At 41.3% G+C, this 23,523-nt stretch overlaps 1 protein-coding gene across 6 annotated transcripts in view; it reads right to left on the minus strand.

Moving 5' to 3' along the window:
- SLC20A2 (solute carrier family 20 member 2) overlaps positions 1–23,523 on the minus strand; it is a 717,641-nt gene that overhangs the window by 114,041 nt on the left and 580,077 nt on the right. For all 6 annotated transcript variants that reach the window (XM_044059039.1, XM_044059042.1, XM_044059040.1 and 3 more), the window contains exon 10: positions 10,984–11,068. In XM_044059039.1, the coding sequence (XP_043914974.1) occupies positions 10,984–11,068 (85 nt within the window). The remainder of the gene's footprint in view (positions 1–10,983; positions 11,069–23,523) is intronic.

Genomic DNA, 23,523 nt, shown 5'->3' on the forward strand with positions numbered 1-23,523 from the left:
TTAGAGAAGAGAGGTAAATGATAATGCTTTGTGACTGTATGAACAGAGCTCCAAGTAGCAGCTTCTAGAATGTCTTTGGTTGGGATCCCTCTGAGAAAAGCTGCTGAAGTAGAGGCAGCCGTGGTGGAATGTAATCTGATCCCCTTGGCCACAGGTTTACCATGGTGCAAATAGCAGAAACGAATGCAGTGGCTTATCCATTTAGAAATAGTCTGCTTTGATATAGCCTTCCCCTCTGATCCTGCAGCAAATGCTACCAGTAGTTACTCAAACTTTCTTAGAGATGTGGTCCTGTTTAAGTAAAATCACCAAGTAAAGAGCACCAGTGGAGGAAATAAAGTTTAAGTAAAATCTTAGTTGCCTGTGTACGTCCAATGAATGCAGAATCCACTTCCTCTTGTTCTGCGGATTTGGGTAAAATGTTGGCAGGAGAATGGTCTGGTTAAGAGCCACACTGGATACCACCTCCTGAGGGCCACCCTGTCCGGGTAAAATATAATGAAAGGCTCCACTGCCATGAGAGCGTCTAGTTCTGAAACCCTTCTTGCTGAAGTCACTGCCAAAAGAAAAGCTGTTTTCCAAGATGGAAATGTTATATCCGCAGTAGCTGCTGGTTCAAAAGGAGGCAGGGTGAGTTTATTCAGCACAAAATTGAGGTCCGATGCAGAAGTTGGTGCTCTCCTGGGAGGCCTTAAATTTTTGGCCCCTCTATGATACTGTTTAAGCACTGGAAGAGAAAAGAGGGGAGGCTCTGTGTTGTAATGAGTCGAGATGGCAGAGGCATGGATTTTTATTGATGAGAAAGATAGGCCCTTCTCTCAAGCATCTCAGTTAAGTATTGTAAAATCTGAGGAATATTGTGCTTTGCTGTGTCTATTCCTTGTGCTTGGTTCCAAGCACAGAATCTCTTCCATTTATCAGCATAAGATTTTCTAGTACTAGGCCTTCTGGCTTCCAAAATGACATCCATCACAGATTTACTGAGATGTGTGGTTTGAATAATTAGATGATTAGCCATGCTGCAAGATTAGTTTGGAGCGGAGTGTGCAGAATTTTGATAATTCTGCTGAAACAGTAGATGAGGTATTTGAGGCAAGTACCACGGAGGAAGGCGAGACATATTCCTTAGAAGTGGGTACCAGTGCTGGCGAGGCTAGTCCGGAGCAATTAGGATCATTTTTGGTTTTTCCTGTCTGACTTTCAGTAAGACCTTGGAGAGTAGAGGCATAGGTGGAAAGGCATAGACTGATAGTTTTTTCCAGCTGAAGGATAGAGCATCCACTTTCCATGCTTTTTTGTGATGAGTTCTTGTGCAGAATTTGTCCAACTGACAATTTTGGGGAGAGGCAAATAGATCTATGTCTGGGTTCCCCCATTTCTGTGTTAACATGCTAAAGATTTGTGGATCCAGTTTCCATGCATGCGGGTCCATAAGGTTTCTGCTTAGGTCATCTGCCAGAGTATTTTGCTTTCCTGGCAGGAATTGAGCTTGAAGATGTATTTGGTAAGTCAAGGCGGTGTTCCACAAGGCCATGGCTAGTCTGCAAAGGGGGTAGGAATGTGTAGCCCCCTGCTTGTTTATGCACCACATAACTGTGGTGTTGTCAGTCTTTATCAGTAGTTGTCCTGGATGAAGCAAGTCCTTGAAGGATGTCAGAGCATTCTGAACAGCTAGCATTTCTTTCTGATTGATATGCAGATGCATTTCGTTTGGGCTCCCATTTGCCCTGAATGCATCTCCCTGCCAGGTGGGCCCCCCCAAGCATAGTCTGATGAGTCTGTAGTTAGGGTTTGGGTGGCAGGGAGTAGAGTGAATGACAGTCCCTTGTTTTGGTGACATGTCTGCCCACCAAATAAACTCCTGTTGTAGGCAGGGAGTGAGAGGAATCATTGTTTCTAGGCTGTGACAATGTTGACAACATAAACTTTTTAGGTACCATTGAAGTTTCCTCATATGCAGTCTCGCATATAGAATTAGTAGAATGCAGGATGCCATGAACCCCAAAGCCTGCAGAATTTGTCTTGCAGATAACTGGGTTTTTGTTGTTTGAAGTATGTTGTCAGTTGCCTTTGTTTGTCTGGCGTGAGGTAAGCCATCTGGGCAGTTGTATTCAAGCTTGCACCCAGGAATGTAATTATTTGAGAGGGTACCAGTTGTGATTTCTTTTCATTTATGGTGTACACTAAGCATGCTAGAAGCCTTTTTACAAATGCCAGATGTTGAAGAAGAGTGTCCTTGTCCTCTGCTTGAATGAGACAATCGTCCAGATAAGGATAAATTTGAATGTTTCTTTGTCTGCAGAATGCAATTGCTGGTGCCAGGCACTTTGTAAAGACCCTGGGCGCAGTTGATAAGCCAAAAGGCAGTGTAGAGAATTGGTAACGCAAAAAACCTGCTTTGAAGCGGAGGTATCTTCTGCATGATTCCCTTATTGGGATATGCAAGTATGCCTCTTAAGTCTAGAGTTACTAACCAAGCATTCTTGCCTAGCATAGGCAGTAGCTGTTGTAAAGTTAGCATTCTGAATTTTGGAATGTCCAGGAACGTGTTCAGAATCGATAAGTCCAGTATTGGACGCCATGAATTGCCTTTTCTGGGTATCAGGAAAAGTGTTGAATAAAAACCTTGTCCTTTTTCCTTTTCTGGTACCGGTTGAATAGCCCCCATATCCATGAGGGACATCACTTGTTTCTGGGCCTCTACCCACTGGTTTTGTGGCAGATCCGGCCATCCGTTTGAAATTGGCAAAGTATGGAAATGAAATATGTACCCCTGGGATACTATGTTTAATACCCAATTGTCCTGGGTAATTAACTGCCAATTTTGAGCATGAAGTGCTAGTCCTCCTCCAAGGGGACTGCCAAAAGATAAGTGCTTGGGGATGGTAGAGGAAAGTCATGGAGACTGCTTACTGTAGGGTTGTGCTTTGTTTCCTCCAGATTTGGAGGTGGAGGCACCCCATTGCTTCGACCTGCAAGAACCCTGTTGATTGATATCTGGAACCTTTTGAGCACCTGGGTTTGCCCTGAGTGGCTCTGTTGGACACAGGAAAGGACCAATTTTTTGTAGGCCAGTGCCTACTGAACCTGGGTGGCTGCACTTGCAAGAAATCTTTTACAGTTTGCATAGATTTAGCTTTGTCTTCCATTTTCTTCAAAACCTCTTCTGCCTTATTACCAAAGTATCATGCTGAAAAGGGCATCCAACAACTCTTCTGCCTTATTACCAAAGTATCATGCTGAAAAGGGCATCCAACAATTTAGCTTTAACATAACCAGGCAGATTTTGCTCCTTGAGCCAGGCATGTCTTCTAATCACAGATCCAGTAACGGCGGCCCTACAAGAGGCCTCCAAGGAATCAAAACCACATTGCAAAGTATGCTTTCCAACCAGTTTTGCTGAATGCAATAAATCCTGTAACTCTATTTTCCACACAATCAGAAATCAACATCATTTTTTGTGTCAGTAAGCCCATAACATGCTGTTAATATTTAAGCATATGAAACTGGCAGTTTAAAGCCCTGACTGCCAAGGTTGCAGACGTATAAACCTTCTTACCCCATCTATCCAGCGCCCTGGAATCTCTAGCAGAAGGGGTAGAATTTTTGGCTGTAGAAGCCTTAATACCCTTGGGACCCTGAGAAATAGTCTCATGATCAGCAGCAGGATTTTTGAAAAGAAATTTGTGGGAGTCAGGAACCCTGTAATATCGGTCTGGCTTACTAGGAGCCGGAGGCAGGGAACCAGGAGCCATGCTTGATTCCGAGAACACATCATCAACAATGTCTAATACAGGAGGTATTGCCAAAGGCCTATGCTGAGGAAGAAGGAGGAAATCCCTAAGCCTCTTTTTTGATTCAGAGAAGTCCTGACTCTCCCAGTGAAAATGAAGTATGCAAAGTCTCTCCAAAAGAGTAATCCTCAGGAGGAGATGCAGATGGGATGGATTCCTCTGCATCAGAATCCTCATAGGGTGGAATAGAAAATTCCTGATCAGAAGAGGAATCAGAAGAAATGGAAACTTGATCTGAAGATTCATAATCCGTGCCTTGCCTAGGCCTCTTAGCAGGGGGGGGGGGGGGGGTTGGGAACCCCTGAGCAAGGTAATTAAATCCTCAGTCATTTTGATCATCTGTTTTTTAGGTATAGGGGCCTGAGCACGTGGCTCATGCATTGGATTTTTAGACACAGAAGTTGTTTTTGACCTTGTTTTTGTTGCTGGCGTCTGTTTAATATAAAAATGTTGAGGTCTGAAAACACCCTCAGAAGCCGGTGCCTGCTCAGTGGCTCCGGACCCATCCAAGGGATAGACAACTGTGGTTTCAATACTCTGAGAATCTCACGGCATACCGGACTCCGAATGGGTCTCGGTAGAGGCCTGCGACTCAAAAGTAGTGGGTATCAGGGGCTGTGAAAGCGCTTCACTGAGTACCGGCGAACCGGCAACTGGCTTAGGAGAAGCTTCATCAATTTTGGACCTAGACGGTCTGTCTCTGTCTTTTTCCTTGCATTTTTTGTGAACTCCGGTAGTCGGATTGCTAACAAACGACATTTCAGGATAGTTAAATCTTCAACCAAAATATTTAGAGGCAAAAATATACTGATGCTTAATAGTGCATTGGTTAAATCTAGCACAAAACCGACATCAAGGCACGTTGTGATCAGGGCCTGGGCAAGGAATACAGTACAAATGAAAATCCTTATGAGGTATTTGCTTCCCACAAGTAATGCAATTATTAGCTTTTACTGACATTGGTATGGAGCAAGAAAAAGTTTCCCCAACGGGGTACTCAGCTTTAGTTTGAAGACTTCGGCTCTGAAGGTCGAATACGAAAATTTCAGGAGTCGGCCGACTGGCACTTGCGAACTGCTTCTGCTTTGGGCACCGCGCGGCAAGAAAGACTGAATAAAATGGCGTCAGCTGCATGTTTTATACCCCTGACGTCATTGAAGAGACAGCAACCGAAGCAGGACCCAAGACTTTGTTATTTAGGCCGGCTGAGGGCAACCTGCCAGCAGATTACCCAAATGTAATGACTGCAACAGGGAAACATGAAGAACATCTAAAAGTGTTAAGATCCTGCCCTGAAGCAGAGATATTTCCTGCATGATTCCCTGATAGTAATGTGGAGGGAAGCCTCTTTTAGATCTAGGTTGGCTAACCAAGCGTCCTTGGAGAACATGGGTAGCAGCTGCTGGAGGGTGAGCATTTTGAATTTTGGAATCACCAGGGAGGTGTTTAGAATGGATAGATCAAGGATGGGGTGCCAGGTGCCCTCTATTCTGGGCACCAGGAAAAGTCTGGAGTGGAAACCTTGGCCTATCTGTTCTGCAGAAACGTGGTCTACTGCCCTCATAGAGAGCAGGGAAAGGATTTAATTTTGAGCCTCTGCCCACTGATTTGGTGGTAGATCTGGGAACCCTTTTGGGGTTGGAAGGAAAATTTGTATCAGAGACACAATGTTCTGGCGGCCCAGGTGCTTCAGTGAATGGAGAGAGTTCCTCCTACGGGTAAGTGAACATGGGCAGAGGGAGGGGGTGGAGGAGATGAGTCATTGCAAGGTTTTACCATAAGAGGGTGTCTTAGAACTCCCTGGTTTTGAAGTGGAGGTAGTCCACTGCTTAGATCTCTGAATTTCCTGGGGCTGCTGTCGGGGGGGGGGGGTCTGCTTTCATGGGGCCTAGGCTGGGCCAGTCTGCTGGGAGCAGGAAAGGTCCAGTGTTTGGAGGGACAATGTCTGCTGAAAACAGGGGGCTGGACCTGCAAGAAATCCTTAACTGTTTGCATAGATTTTGCTTTTTCTTCCATCTTTTTTAAGACCTCTTCTGACTTACTGCCAAATAAATTATCTTTGTGCAAGGGGGCATCCAACAATTTAGATTTGACATGATCCGGCAGGGGCTACTCCTTAAGCCATGCGTGCCTCCTAATGACAGAGCCAGTGACTGCTGCCCTGCAAGAGGCTTCTAGGGCATCAAAACCGCTGTGCAAGGTGCGTTTAGTTACTTGACTTGCAGAATGCATTAACTCTTGTAAATCTTTAGATTCTAAAAAGAACAGAAAGAACTATTTTCCAACAATAACCAGAAAACCAAAAAAGAAAAGGACAGCAGTAAAAAGCCATTTAGATTCTGCCAAATCAGGAAAGGAAAACATTTTTTGTTTAAAGAGTTCCAAGGTATGTTGCTGAAATTTCAGCATATGGAACTGACAATTTAGTGACCTGATAGCAAGAGTAGCGGAGGTGTATACTTTCTTCCCCATCTGTCCAATGCTCGGGAATCCCTGTCTGAGGGGGGTGAGATTCTTAGCAGAGGTTGCTTTAATTATTTTTGGCCCATGAGAAATGACCTCGGGGGGGGGGGGTGGTCAGTTGTAGGATTTTTAAAAAGATATTTGTGTGAGTCAGGGACTCTGTAGTACCTGTCTGGTTTTCTGGGAGCAGGAGGAAGGGCTTCAGGAGTCAAGCTGGATTAGAGGACAACATCCTCCACAACATCCAGGACTGGGGGGATGGCCAAAGGTCTGTGTTGTGGAAGATCTAGGAATTCTCCGAGTCTCTTTTTAGACTGAGGGTAGTTCTGACTCTCCCATTGGAAATGCTCCCTTAAGGTATGGAGGGTTTCCCCAAAGGAAATATCCTCTGGGGGGGACAGGCTGAAGGATTGGAATTCTCTTCATCAGAATCCTCATAAGTGTAGAGGAGTCGCATGTCTTCATATTCAGATGCATCAGATTCATCTAACTCTTGTTCAGAAAAAACTACAGGGGATAGATCTCTTTTCCTTTTAGAGGGGGTAGCTTGGCTTCCCCTGATCAGCATGATAAGGTCTTCCGCCATTTTAAGCATTTGAGACTGAGGCTAGGAAGCATGCGCCTAAGAGTGGGTCGGCAGTTTCTTGTGTGGTTCATACTCGGGGCCTAAGAAACTCGGTAGTTTTAGAAAGAACGGCAGTCATGAAAGAAGACGTCAGTTTGTGTTGAAATTCGGTAGTGCGAAGGACTTCCTAGGAAGCCGGTGCCTGCTCAGGAGCTCTGGACTCATCCAAGGTTGAGATGACCGCAGGATCCTTAGTCAAAGAAGAGTTTTGGGGCATACCTGACTCCGAAAGGGTCTCTGTAGCGGCCTGCGAATCAACAGAAGTGGGCATCAGGGGCTGCGAAAGCACCTCACTGAGGACTGGAGAACTAACGACTAGCTTAACAGAAGTGTCGTCGATAGGTTTGGACCTGTGTGGTCTGTCTCTGCCTTTATCTTTATGTTTTTTCAGAAGTTCTGCTGTCGGATGGTTTACAGAGGCCATATTGGAATTCGAGGAGTGTAAGCAAAAATATCTGGCTACAATAAGGGCCAGACAACTGATAGTTCTGGCATTGAACAAAGCACAGAAAGCGACAAAGAGGAACGTCATGGTCTGGGCCTAAACAAGTGACGCAGTAAGAGTGGAAGTCTCGGTGTGGTATTTGTTTTCCACAGGCGAGACAATAATTAACTTTTTCTGACATCGGTTAGTGCAAGAAAGGATCCCCAATGGGGTACTTGGCTTTAGAAGACTTCAACTTCAATTGGGTAGATGAAACCCAGGTAGCGGCCAACTGGCACTCGTGCAAACTGCTTCTGCTTCGGGCTCCATGGCAAGAAAGACTGATGTAATGGTGTCGGCTGCCTTACTTTATATTACTGACGACCTGACATCAGTCCTCAGGTGACAGCAACTGACGCAGAAATACTAAGTCTCTGGTATTCGGGCTGGCCAAGGGCTACCCTGGCAGGGATAACCTAAAATGTGATGACTGCAACAGTGAAACACGAAGAACATCTGTTAAACACAGCCCACGACCACATGTCAGTGTAGGTCATTTAGCAGTTATGTGAATGTGTGACCCCTACCAATAGCTGTCATGGAATATTGTACATATTATAAGACTTTACCTGAGGCTACCAACACAAGCTAGTGATGGTACACATGTTGGAAACATCTGTAAGAGAAAGACCACTGCTGTGGAAGTGGCAACAAATGGCCTACTATGCGAGACTCACTGCAGTTTTTTCAGAGGAGATGCAGAGAGAAAAGCTCCACAAATACATAGACATTGCAATGCATAACTACAAAATACATAAAAATATAGATATATACAAGAATGACAATTTAAGGGAACTGTACAGATTAGAGATATGATATGAGATTCAGTGATGTGCAGGCTATTACAGTACACAGTGATTGTTAGACAAATAGAAAAACATAAGACATTCTTTATCTTCAGTTCTCCTGCACAGAGTAGGAAAAAAAAAAAAAAATACAGGTATATGTATTTATGTGTAAAATAAAATGCAGGTACAAGATAGAGCTAGAAGCAGGACTAATACAGTGAGTTTAGGTGGGACAGAAAGCAAATAGGGTGATACTGGTGAAGGAGGGGGAGGGAGACAGGTTAGACAGAGAAGCAAGATCAGTCTGGGGGGATGATTACACTGAGTTTTATATTGCTTAGTAGGTGTTTTTTTAATGCATTTCTGAACTGATATTTGGACTTAATGATTTGAATGTCAAGTCGAAGTTTACTCCAGTTTTCAGTTGGTGAACAGCTGTAGAGGTTTTCGCCGAAGTTGATCTTTGGCTTGTATACAGTAAGGAGATGATGTTCACAGCTTCTAAGTGCTCTAGCTAGGGAGTAGGAGGAGATAATAGAGGTAATGCTGGGATGCAAAGATGGCTGGTGCAGTACAGAGTGAACTATCTGAAGCTGAGAGAGGAGAAGGTTATGGGGAAGCTCTAACCAGTTTAGTTTCCTGAGAGCCAAGCAGTAATGAGAAAAGTATGTGAGTTCAGCAGCAAATTTAGCAATCTTGTTGTAGGTGGTTTCTAACTTAGAGAGGAGAGTGGATTGTAAGCTGTTAAGTATTTGAGAGCCATACAGAAGGATAATGTTTATTTGGGAACACCTCTACACCAGACTTAAGAAAATGTTGAACTTTGGAACTTTATGTCAATCTAATTCAATCATTTTTCTAGAGCAAAATAATGAGCTATTATTGCTTTCTTAAAAATGTGACCGCTGATTTATAGGGCATTAAAGTTAATTGCTGACAGAATGGAATATTGAAGTCTGCTGTTGCTCTTCCAAGTCTGCCTGAAAAACATTGAAACAGACACTAGTGACAAAGTGGAAGGTTATCACATCTACTTTGCCTTTTTCAGTACTTGCTTGTTCTGATGAAGTCAGCCTGTGGTTGCTGAGGAAAGCGCTTAACTGTTGTGGTTTCCCGAATAAAAGTTTTTGGGTACAGAACTGTCAGCGGGTTTCCTGGATTTCTGTCAAGTTTTCTGTTGGTTCTTGGTTTCATGTTTGTAGCCATACAGAAGAGTTGGTAGTAGATATGCATGAGACAGAGCAGTCTTGGCATTACTAGACAAAAGTTTTTGCTCCTGTAGAGCAGTCCTAATTTTTGGTGGATTTTTTTGATATTACTGACTACATGTTGGTCAAATTTTAGCTGGTCATCAATAATAACGCCAAGTAGTTTGGTGTGAGTATCGACCGTGATAGGTACGTTATTGTGGGAAGAGGTAGGAGAAAGAGGGTTTTAGATGATGCACTGTTTTGGGACAAAAAGCAAGAGTTTAGTCTTAGGGCTTTAAGATTAGTTGGTTTTGGTTGAGCCATTGTTCGACAGACAAAAAAGAATTCTGAGTTGTGATATGTAGATCGGAGAGGGTATCAGTAATGGTGATGACTGTGGAGTCATCAGCATACTGTACCAGGGAAGACTGAGTGGAGGGAGATAATTGATTAGTAAAAATACTAAATAGTAGTTCTTCCCAATCAAATGGAAACTGCCTGCACAGAAATGCACTGTGGTAGCCAGATATCACTGGGATGAAAGCCAGAACATAAAGAGGGGAACTGGTAAAAAATTATGTGCTACAGCATGTGAAGACATTATGGAAACCTGAAAATGTATGACAATGTCAAGTACAGCTGAGTGGGAGGAACAAACACTTGTTAGTTAAGGTAAAAAAGTACACAAGTTTACTGAAGATCTATTTGTTGATTTTCAAGTGTTCAGGAGTGAAAGCAAAAGTCTTCTGCAGCCCAGTAAAATTGCATGAAACCAAAGGGACAATGAACAGCTTCAAACCCGATCACAAGCAATAGAAAGTTTACCATACGTCAAACATGACATACGATTCAAAAGATTAAAAAAGGTCTATGATCACAATACTGAACAGAAACCTAGATAGATCAATGTTATGGGAGGTGGAGTCTTTCAAAATATTCAGTACTTTCTAGAAAGTGTCGAGAGCAGAGTCTTAATGCTGATTTCAGATAGGAACAGTACCAAAGCATATGGATATCTGTAAGTATACCACTCATCATGGACAGCAGGTTTTGCCAGTGGTAGTGATGATTAAGGGAGACGTTTTACAGACTACTTCAGAGTCTAGCCAGACAACCAGTTTCATTTTGAATTAAAAGCATGAAAGAAACGCTGCCTGTCACAATACAGATGAGATAAAGCAATATGTCAATACAAAGGTGTGTGTGTGTGTGTGTGTGTGTGTGTGTGTGTGTGTGTGTGTGTGTGTGTGTGTGTGTCTGTCCAAGTGAGCCAAAAGCTGAAAACAGCTGCTATTTTTCCTAAAATCATTTACAAGTCTAGATTGCACAGACAATTTCTTCCAACAAAAATGAAGATACGGTGGTACACTAGATAAAACTGAAAGATATGTTGCACATGTTTTAGGAGAAGCTTGGCAAGAATATTCGAGGAAACCAAAAGTTCAGCACAACTCTGTACGAACACTAAACAATATTTACATTCATGGAAAGCAAATCCTTAAAGTTTTCTACTCAGTCTCCTTCCATCCCATCACTGCTGTAAAAATTCTCATGTAGTCATGCCTTGAGTTGATCTGTGCAGCAAATGACAACTGGATAGTCAGGACTGCATGGTTTGCAGTCAAATGGCAGAGCATACCTTGCAGTGTGTAGTACTGACAGGAATTCCAATATTTGACGCAATCACAACTGTGAGCGCTGAAGCCAGCTCAATAGTGAATCCACTGCAGGGAGCACAAAAAAACACTTCACGGTCACTCAATGTATCATTTTCTGGAACCATGCAACTTACCACCGACTCCTCCAAAGTATTTTCAGTGCGTCAGCAAATCATTCACTTTTGACAAATAATTGCAAAAACATTCAAAACAATAATAAACAGGCAAAGATGTGGAGTTGTTTATATGTTGGAATAAGCACAATGTTATTTACTGCTGACACTGTACAATAAATCATCAGCATGCTGTGTTAATCAGAAAACAATTTGCCATGCAAACACCAATACACCTTATAAATCTCATCTTTAACAGCTGAAGCAGCATATTACACTGATCCCGAAGTTACTAACTAGCTCTAACCAAAGCTACGCCATATAATGCAACATTCTATTAAAAATAAGAAGTATAATGTATTTAACACCTCAAAGTTCTAATAAACTCGTTATTTAGGTTAGTGGGGGGGGGTTAAAAATGTCTCGTGTAATAAAATTAGATTACTGTAACCTTTGCTAATCATTTGATAGTGAAATATCATGTATTCTGCTGGACTTCCAAAATTGTGATATTTAACACAGCACTTATTTATTCTTTGCCCACCCACATCATGTAATGAGCTGACACCAGATGTCACACTTCAGGGCACTACCAGATGGCACTCAATGTGGAATCCCACAGAGTATAGTCAGCAAACACTGCAAATGTTCTCTCCTGAGCCACCCCCTCTCTACAATATCAGTCTCTGACCAATCAAATGCTTGCTCCTCCTACATCTTAAGAGTATGATGACAGCACAATATTTTCTCCACTGTCAAACAATCTTCTGATTAACTGCTGTTAATTAGTGACTTAGTAAATTTGCTGTGCTGCAGAGGTGACTACAGCAAACCTAAATCAGTGTTGGTCAATACCCCCAAACTCAGAGTTCCTAATTTGTACATATTTGTACAAACCTGGCTAAAACCTCATATAAAAGACACTGAAGTTTTACCACCAAACTACTCAATAATCAGAAAAGACAGTACCCATAAAAAGGGTGGCGGGGTAGCTTTACTCTATTCATCCACCCTATCCATTACTCCCTATAACAAACCCATTCCGCATTTCTCCAATGCAGAATTAGTATTAGCTCTATTTCAATTAAATAAACACAAACAAATTTGCATAGTTTCACTTTACATCCCCCCTGGTGACAATGTCTCAGTACCGGAAGATATCCTATCTTGGCTTTCTATCAATATCAGCAATGAAACTATTATCATGGGTGACACAAATATTAATTGGTCTTCCATTCATTCCCTCACACACCCCCTAAACATTAACCTTTATAAAATACTCTCAAGCTCATCAACCTGACTACCAGGCCCTCTAAAGATTTCTCCAGTGGCAGTACCCTAGATTGGATTTTAGTCTCTCATCCCCACTATTACACTGACAGTGGAACTCTTCCGGACTCCCTCAGTGACCATCTTCCCATCTTCATTAAATGTCTTCCATGTCCACTACAAGCAACACATAAATACATCAGCACTCGCAACCTACTCAGACTCCCTAAAATCAATAAACTGGAACCCACTAAAAACTCTACCCCTGGATAATGCTGTTGCATACTTCAATGCAACTTTCCTAAATCTCCTGGATAGTTTCACCCCCATAAAAACCAAAAGAATACGAAACAACACCGCCCCCTGGCTAACAAAAAACACACCAACTGCCATGCGACTTAGAGACAAAACCTGGGCACGTTACCAAAGAAACAAAACTACCTCCACCCTTAATGAATTCAAAACTCTTCGCAACAAAGTTAAAAAGCTTATCACAACAGATCGACAAAACTACTACTCCATACTCCAAAACAACCATAAAACCAATCCTCAAAAATTCTGGAAAGGCATCAATAACCTCCTAAAACCTGGCTCAGCAGAAAACCCAAGCCCAGACCCAAATGCTCCAGATATCAATCTGGCCACCCAATTCAACTCTTTCTTCTTAGACTCCATCTCTAAACTAACCACATCCTTCTCCAATAACTCCTCACCCTCTATACCTGCATCCCTCCTCCTACCTCCCCCTTCATCTCCTACCTCTCAACTCCCACCTTTCTCCCTAAAACCCATCCCTACCTCTACCATAAAAAAACTCTTGCAAAAGTTAAAACCATGTACTAATGCACCTGATAACATACCCTCAATCCTTCCTCAACATAGCTGCCGAAGGTATTGCTTTCCCCATCAGCATCCTAATCAATCGCTCTATCCAAGAAGGTCTTGTTCCCACACTCTGGAAAAGAGCTTTCATCATACCCTTGCACAAAGGAGGCAATAACAACAATATCACTAACTTCCATCCCATAGCTATCCTTTCTCCTATATCAAAACGCTTAGAAAAATGTATCCATCTCCAACTCCTTCCCCATCTCCTAGATAATAACTTACCAACTTCCACACAGCACGGTTTCAGACCCGGCCACAGCACCATGACTGCCCTCCTTTCCTTCCTGGAAACAGTAAATACAGCCAGAGATTCTGGCTCCACTGCATCGACCCTCCTTCTCGACCTCTCTAAAGCCTTCGATACCATATCTCACAGCCTTCTCCTAACTAAACTATCTAACCTAAACCTATCCCCTGCCTCTCTCAATTGGTTCACCAGCTATCTCTCCTATAGGCAACAAGCTGCCAAATGGAAATCAGCCATCTCCTCCTTCCTGAACACACCCACTGGTGTCCCCCAAGGTTCCATCTTGGGTCCTCTCCTCTTCAATATATTCATAAATGACTTCTTCCACTCAATTCCCCATGCCAAATGGATTCAATATGCAGATGATTCTACAATTATCTGCACAGTCGCATCCATTCCCACTCTCTTAAAAGTAACTCAAGATGCCTTCTCTACCACAGAACAGTGGATGAAAAACAATCATCTAGCACTCAATGCATCAAAAAACAAACTTATGGTATTTACTCCCTCAAAAAACACAACCATTGATAGAAATCTACTCTATCATCAGCCAAAACAACACACCTCTTGAACTAGTATCTGAAACCAAACTGCTAGGGGTCCAGATAGATGACCAGCTTAAATTCAATAGCCATCTACAACTAAACATAAAAAAAAAAACACTACAAACTTGGCATGCTATATCAACAAAATCGATTCCTCACTACATCTACTAAGCTCACTCTTGCTACAACATTCCTCATGCCTTCTCTTCTATACGGTGCTCCTCTTCTAACAAACCTACAATCATCCCTCAAAACTTAATCATCCCTCAAAACTGTCCTCCTGTTATAATAAAATTGCCAAATTTGCCACTAGTCACAAAGCATCTGCCCACCATTGTGCATCTCTCCACAAACTAAACTGGCTTGAGCTTCCTAACTATCTCTCCTTTAGTCAGCTCACCTTTGCTCACAAACTCATTTTCCATCCATCCCTCTGTCTCTCACTCAGCTCTACCTTTAAAATGCACATGCCACAAAGACTCCTAAGATCTAATAACCAAAATATGATAGAACTGTACAAACCTCTTCACTCTCCAGGGAAAAACCTGCTGTCCTTTGCCCTGGCACGCCTATGGAACTCCCCTCCCCCCCTCCATCCGCACCACTACTAACCTCTCAGCTTTTAAAAAATCTCTACACACGCACCTAACATCCTCCTGGGAATGCTCCTGCTCCCACCCCTCATAGCCTAGTCTGCTCCCCACAGGCAACCATATCATATATAACCAGATACTATAAATAAGCAAATGCAATAATGCCTAACAATTCTTAAATTCTACTATTCCACTCAAGATACTACATATTTACTACAGCAATGCTATGTTTGTTATACATAATGTAACCAAAGTAGTCTATTTGCAGCTGCTTAAACATTAGATTTTTTGCATTGTAACCACCTGTCCTCAGTTTTTGTCTTTAACCCACAATTGTCTACATCTGTGAACCACTGTTATAGTTTTGTTAACACTGTTTTTGACAATCTGTTTTGATATGATTGTAAGTGTTAAAGTGTGAAATTCTGTAATCTTTTGTATCTTTGTTTTGGAGCTTTGCTCCCCAGGACTCCACTGAAAACGGGTTCTTCTGGCCCAGTGGACAATCCTGGTAAACCAAGTATAAATAAATAAATAAAATAAATTTATTCTACCACACAGCTTCTAAAAGCAAGCATCAGACTACAAATGTCTGAGCGTACAGCAGTCTATTTGCTCCTACCTGTGTTACTTTAAAATGTTCCACATCCAGATTCTCTCCTAGACCATTTCATTTCTGTATCAACAAGGAAACTGTATACCTTTGGTTTATACCCCTTAATTCTTTAATCAACCATATTACCATCTTGCTTTAATATAAAACAATAACACAGAAGTATTTCCAATGTCAAATGGGGGCCTATTTCAAGAAATGACTACCCTTCCGGTTGGGCAGCTTTTGCAACCTGGGTCTGACACCTACATTTTTGGAAAATATTTGAGTTTTAAGTAATAACACCAACTAAGAGTTACCAACAGAAGGGTCTAACATGCCTTTCTATAACAGCATCATGTCATCCAATAAAGTTCTACAACTCAACTAGTAGGCAGGCGTTCAAGGTTTTTTATTCATCGCAGTAAGACATGTTACTCAAGCCTCTGTTGTAATTTTATACTGCTTCTGTATTTGCTCTGTTCTTTGTGAATTGTCGCACAAGATGAACCAAGGCAACCCCGAACTTGAACTTTGCTTCTTAACAGGTATGAAAATAATGTACTGAAGCTACAGCTTCTCCGGATACTGCAGCATACAAACCCACTTTTGATGCATCATGATATAGTTTAGAAGACTGGCCAACCCTAATTTATTACGGATTATAAACAAGCCACTGGTTTTCTGACTATTACGACACCTACCAATTGACATCTTATTTACTGCATTCTGACAAATCTCAGTTGTTTGTATCTTTTCTACACTCAACCCTTATTTCCCTATAACCACGTTGTAAACTCTTTCTAGTGTAGTGCACTGTGTAGTTGTTCTAGTGTAGTGCACTGTGTAGTTGTTCTTAGAGTGCCTCTTAATGAATTTGTCTTTCTCTGCTCCATTATGTCGCCTGCATACTTAACGACATCTGTTTGCTTTGTGTTGTACCACTGCTGTAAACGTAAAAACAGATTCAGGATTGAGCCCTGGAAAATACACCACCCCCACCTTTCTCTGTTCTAAAAGTCTTCCTACTGCCCTAACCATCTATATCCAAAATGTTACACATGATTATGTCCATCTTTTTTCCAAATCTTTCTGTAATGCACCAAACTGACTCTCCTGCCAAAATCCAACAGCATTTCCCACTCAATGACAACTGTGAACTGGTACTGTACAATTCAGACAATGTATTACAGTTTATAAGCAAGCTTTTTTTTAATACAGGTAAACTGATGTACATCCACATAACCAACTGCTTCCAACTTACCAATGAAGTCTATTATGCATCTCTCCAATAATAAATGTTATTTCATACGTGGTTACTAGACTAACGACCACTAGGGCCCTTACAAGAATAGCCACGCACCCCAAACCCCCTTGGGTACACATCATTGGAATGTATACGGGGGAGGGCATGTTTGTAGCAGGGTAACTAAGGGATTTGTATGGGAGGGGGTGTTGGGACAATACTTTTCTTATTGATGGCCTCTGCCCATAAGGGACATGGGGGCCAGACTGGGAGTAAATTGACAACTTCTCATCAAATTGTCAGGGTCTCATTTCAACAGGGTCAGGGATAAACTCTGTTTTACAAGTATGGGGAGCATATTTCGTAGTGTGGAGGAGGGTCACACATCTGTCTCTTCAGCACTTTGTTTATGTTAAAACAGAAGTTCAGATCTCTGGATGTGGTGTTTCTGGTACAGTTCGTTTCGCACATATGTAACAGATCCATCAGGCTGGGTCTGAAAAAGCCCTGTAAGCCAAACAAAGATTCCCCTCTCAGCAGCCTGCAGAAGACTGAATATAAAGACACAGCCTTTAGCTGATTAGTGTAGGACAGGGTATTCCTGCCCTGAATTCTCCTGATGAGAAACCTTTGTGGGCATTCCAACTTCTGTAAGTGTCTGGTTATGTAAATACCAAAGGGGGCACTGCACTTAGTGATAAGTATGATAAGGGCTGAATATAGTGGTACTGTAACTTCCTTGGACCTGGATGCCATACTCTTACACCTAGAAGCTATGTGACAGAATGATTTTCTTACTGTCTTAGCTACATGTTGGTCAAAGGTCAGACTGCAGTCCACATATGTACCTGATTAACTTTCTGGGGTGTTTTATTGATATAGTAGTTAACTTGGATTGGCAATTTCCCAAAGGATATTATAATGCATTTTTTGGCATTAAGTTTTAGACTATGGCTTTAACACCAGTCATTTGTTTATTAAACCCTGCTGCAAGATGTTGATGTGTTAGGCGGAATATACTATAGCTCCCGGTTTATAGTCAACTGCGAACTTGGTCAGCCAGAGGCCGTGGACGTTGGCCTTAAATTCAGAGAAGCAAATGCTAAACAGGGGTGGGCCCAACACAGATCATTGCATACTACATGTTGACCAGTCTATTGGTGGAGGTGGTCTCACTGATCCTAACTTCTTGGGTCCTGTCTGTGAGCTAGCCAGAAATCCAGCAAGTTATGCAGGAATTTATGCCTAGCTCAGACAGCTCATCAACAATGCCTGAATGGGGTATTGTAAAGAATGCCCTAGCCAGGTCAAGACACACAGCATGCACAGTTTTACCCTCATCACTGCCTTGGTAACAATCTCAAAGTAGTCTACTAGGGTAAGTAGGCACAACGTTCCCCAAACAAAGCCAAAATGGGATGGGTCCAGTGTCTGTAGGTTGCCAGTGTCCTTGCTTATCCTTTCCACTATAATTCATTCAGTGGGTCTAACTCCCAGGGTAAACTGATGGTTCACCTTTGTGGAGGGGCATGACTGTTACAAGTCTCCCCCCATTCACTTGGAATGCAACCTGTTTCAAGGTTGAAGAGTGTCTCAAGTGATCATGACAACTCATGCTTTAGACTGTTTAGGATGTGTTCAAAAATGATGACCAAATGCAGCAAGCTAAAAGAACTTCCTTTACTCCAACAAATACACATACTGAGTACTTTCACAGAACATATCTGCTTCTTCAGGTGATAGCATCTGTACTTTTCATCTAGCTGTTTTTATACTTACTGATTAATACATTAATTGAGTAATCATTAATTAAAATCATTAACTTTTAAAGGTATTTCTTTATAAGCTTCAAATATGCATACTCATATAAACATAGACATAAAAACAAACAAAACATTAGTATTTTAATGTGTTTTGCTTCTGTTTTTATGTCTATTAAAATACTGTTTTGTTTCTGTTTATACAAGTATGCATATTTGAAGCTTATAAAGAAATACACCTTTAAAAGTTAATGATTTTAATTAGATGATTATTCAATTAATGTATTAATTAGTAAGTATAAAAACAGCTAGATGAAAAGTACAGATGCTATCACCTGAGGAAGCAGATATGTTCTGTGAAGGTACTCCGTACTTGTGTTATTTGTTGGAATAAAGGAAGTTCTTTTAGTTGGCTACATTTGGTCATCATTTTTGGACATTTTACTGCATTGGACTGACCAATCAACTTGTTACTTATTACTTTTTTTAGACTGTTTAGGAGGCAACCGGGGAAGTTGTCAGGATCCATAAAGGCGGTGTCCTTGGTTTTAGTGAGGGCTGCCAGCATCTGCTCTCTGCTAATAGTGTAGGGGAAGTATGTTGGAGGGTATTTTACACAGAGAAGCTGGGAGTGGGGTGGGGGGTGGTGAAGTGTGAGCCAAATTTATCAGCCATTAAATTTGCTATGTCACCCTGACTGGTGAAGGTGGTATCACTCACCACCAGTTCAAACACACTGCTGTGTGTTACTATTAACATGTTACAGACATTGCTAAAGTCTTGCGATTGCCCTTAGCCTGTGAGGCTATCCTGACCTTGTTATTAGCCTTACAGTTTCATGTTTAGTTGTAAAGACAGCACTTGTCTGAGGAAGCTGTTCTTCCTGATTTTGCCCACCATCTTTTTTTCTCAAAGTACTGCATTTACATTCTTCTCTGTTCTCTTGAGTCGTTTTCATACAGTTTGCCTGGAGCCACTGCTCTGACATCTCAGAGAATGCTGAATACTTAAAGACTAACTCCTCTATCAATGGATAATTCATTTGCTGCATATTCCCACTATTTTATTTTAATTACTTATTTACACTTTGTTGATCGGGTTAGTCCCACTAGGCCAGTGGGCCTCTTTTCAGAAGAAGCCAGAAGTGATATTCATACTGATTGGAGGAAGTTTATCCAGGGCACCGGAGTACTTCCCACGACACTTAGTGTAAACAGTAATGGATGTTTTACAACCATAATGGTTTAACATCTCATCCGAAGGATGACACATTAAGGACAGCAGCACTCTCTTCTGCTGCACATCAGTGTTTGTACTGGAAAATAATCAAGCTATCTAGTGTGGGAATAGAACTCACAGCCTGGTGCACCAAAAGAGTGTGCTACCTGTTGATCTACTGACACTGCTTATTGGTTAGCGATGTGAAAATAATTCTATTTTCTTCAGTCTGGCTAAGAGAATGTTTAATGCTGCTAATAACTGTAGGAAAATTATCTGCAACTGTTGAAGAGAGAAAATATAATTTCTATATTTAGTGATGAATCATATGGAAATGTTCATCAATTCTTCACTATACTTGTAGGTGACAATCATGCCTTACATTATATCTCTTCTCTTGCTTATGTAGAACATTCTGCAAACATTTTAAACACCTCATTTTATCTTCTTAGTCTGTCAATCTCCTCTCTCTGTCTTTTCCCAGTAATATAGTGTTAGTAATTAGTTATGTTCTTATTCCTTTACATCAAACTTCATCTTCAGTAGTATATGTCCCTTTCCCCTGCCACCTTTGAGAGATTTTACTTGCTCAGTTCAATACGTTTTAGGGATAAGGATATGCATACCTCCTCCCCAGTTCTTTCTCTCAAGTCTGCCTAAACTATTCCTGTATGGAGCCGCCATTTAATGATAGCACCACACTCCTCTAGAGGAGTGCTCTGTCCTAATTCTTTCATGGCCACAAGACTATTAAAATGACATTTAATAAGTCTGGCTCCATTGTACTGCAAAGTGATATAACCCTACTAAGGTCAAGTCGATCAGCAGCTCAAGTGAGGCACTGGAAGAAGTGGTGGAAGGAGGTTGGCAATGAGTGGCCAGAGCCAGACCACTATCGATGCCAGCGCACTCATCCTTGTGAAAAGGATGGTGGTCTGAACCACTGTAATAACAGTTCTACAGGAGTGTCAGGACATAACATGCAGCACTTTGGACTGGGATGATGACTGCACTACATGTTAGCTGGGGTGCCTTGCCAGGCAATTGCAATGCATGCAGGGTGCCCCACTCAGGACAGCAGCAATTGTACGAACCGAAGCCAATGAAGGGATGGCTTAGAGATATTATTTATTTTACATTTGTTGACCGGGAGCAGTCCGACTGAGCTACAAAAGTAGCCCTTCTTCAGCAGAGGCCCCGGAGAGAAAAGCTCCAATACCATTATGATATTCGAGACCAATCTCACAAATCTGATGGCCTAATCCTGTTAATGGAATCCTGCCTCTGACATGAGTAATGGGCCTACTGACTCTCACCTTGACCATGGGATGAATAGGACACAGGGCTATTACCTTGATTGAATCAGTAACCTACATCTGTATGACAGCCAACCAACATTCACTTCTAGTCAGAAAAATGGAAATGGTTGGACAATATGTTCTACTAAACATCATGGAAGCATTATCTCCTGCCATAATATCTTCAATGCCAGTTCACATGTGCTTCTTTTGGCTGGGATTTTAAACTACATATAGAAGTTGAATTATTATTGGACATACAGACTACGCCAGTTATGGTAGAAATACTTATAATAGACAAAGGAAGTCAGTTGCTAAAAAAACAAAACTTCACAACACTGCTGATAGCACAGGGGTTCATATTCACAATGGAGATAGCATATCTGCAGCAAGTGATGTAAACTGATGATAAAAAAAAAATCCACTAGCATCACAGTAACAGATGCAGCACTAACCCAAAGGAAAAAAAAATGGGTGCTGATTAGAAACTCTGAAAAGAGAGGGCTGAATAAAATGCTTGGGTGATCATGACTATATCTTTATCCTCTACATATTAACAAAAAAGGCTGTCACCACATATCTGTAAACTCAATCTTAACCTCTGCTTAATCATTCATTAGCACTTTGATATAAAATTAAAAAAGATGGAGTACAGTGTCACAACAGGATAGTTATGGAATTTGTGCAATACAAATTTATGAAAGGTGTTAACACAGAAAAGTGGTTAGTATTAATACTTTCATTAATTCTCTGACAACCTGCTTCATCTTCTTCAAGCCTGCAGGAATGCCAGAGCTTATCCTAGCATTTAGGAGGCACATAGTGGTGAAACCAATCCTGAAGTGCCAGCTGCTTACAGGATGCACACATGCACCCCCCCATGAGCAACTTTGAAAGGTCGCCAATTCACCCGCAGAACATCTTTGGGAAGTTACAGCACCTGGTGAATGCCCAAACAGACACAGGAAGTATATGCAGACTTCTTCCAAAAGCACCCCAGCTGAGAACAAAGATGGAAATATTAAAGGAAGCAACAAAACAATGATAACCGATTGTTACTGTGCTGCCTAACACCAATACTGTGAACTTACTTTGTTATTCATTTAATTTGTTAACTGGGTAATTCTGAGGACGTATTTTTGGCCACGACCCAAACTCATGACAGAAAAATAATAATGTACATTTCATACCAATACAATATAGATTACACATTAAATACAAGGTAGCAACAAAATAAAAGTAGCAGAAAATGGTTTACATGATAGCTAATAGATTTTTTGACAAATCATGTTTTTACTGTATTTTTCTTATCAACTAGCAATTTTATATAAAGACAGTTTATGGCTGTTCTTCCACAGGTCTTGAATTACACAAAATAAAAAAAAAGTTTCAAGTCATCGGTACTTCAAATATACCAGGACTACAGCAAGCCTTGCTTCTTTGTTCCTAAGTTTATTACCTTTAAAAGGGCAGTGATGGGTACCTCAAGTAAAAGGTCATTAAAATACAGCTGAGGTTTCTCTGCAAACATTCAACTGTTTTTTTCAGACCTCTAACAGAAAAGTCATAGTTTACAGTATAGACTACAGCTTGTGTTATGTAGACAAAACTGCTCATTCTGCAAATTATGTGCACTACATAATGTCTAACCTGCAGGTCTGAGAAGCAGTAAGCATCACCTCAGCCCCAAATGACTGCTAACCATTGTGGAGAGATTTCAGGCCAGGAATGAAGGTTTCATTTAGTAAGTGGAAATTGCTCTGTTTCTTCCTACCGCAGTAAGTAATTTTGTTTTAGTTGAGCTTTGGCAACCATACTTAGAATATGACAATGCTTACAAAGTGCACAGATTAATCCTGCTTAACTCAGAATTACTACTGTATGCCCTTTTAGCTGAAAAAAGTTCTATTTGGCTGGCTAACTACTTACTAATGCTGCAATTTTTACAAAATATTAGCGTGCAATGTTAGTAATATAATGGTGTACTATACGCTACTTCCTCTTATCCTTTAGTTGTACATTGTTACATCAGCTGGACCGTTTTACAAGAACTAAAGAAAAATTTAGAGTGCAGGTTCTGTAATACAGAACTAGAAATAACTGAACATCTCACTACTGACTGTGACATATGTCTACCAAAGGGTTTGCACATAAAGGCAGCTGGAAACAAAACACAAAAATTACATCAAATGGGACTATCTAATAGAAAGCAGAAGTAAACAAGTCAGATACTGCAGTGAAGAAAACAGAACAAAAGCAATATTAATTACTGAAACAGCTACAAATACCTGAGTACTCAGACAGAATAAAAAAATCAGGACATACATATAGCTGCAACAGTAGTAGAAACAACAAGGCTAAAGAATTTAAAGCACACTTAAATACGTTACAAATGCAGGTAACTCCATATGAACTGCAGGAAAAGGCAAATTCCAGGCACATTACCAGTACCAAAAAGAGCTCTCTTAGCTGATAAAACTGAAGCAATACTGATTTCATGATCTTGAACCATGCCTCGACTTAGGAAAGGGATCTTTTCCTGTCATGGTATTCAAAAATGTAAATTTTTCCATGAAAACAAGCATCTCTTGGAAGCAGCTTCACGGGCACTAAAGTGCACATAATCTGATCTACTATCTACATTAAACCCAATCTACCCCCCCCCCATTTCTGTGTGTGTGGCTACCATAGCCGAGCTGTTTTTTTCCCCATGAAACGTGCATGTTTTTGAAGCAGCTTCACAGGCAATACA

Source organism: Protopterus annectens, chromosome 17.part0 (genome assembly GCF_019279795.1).
Source record: "Protopterus annectens isolate FY-2018-M chromosome 17.part0, PAN1.0, whole genome shotgun sequence".
Taxonomy (NCBI): domain Eukaryota; kingdom Metazoa; phylum Chordata; order Ceratodontiformes; family Protopteridae; genus Protopterus; species Protopterus annectens.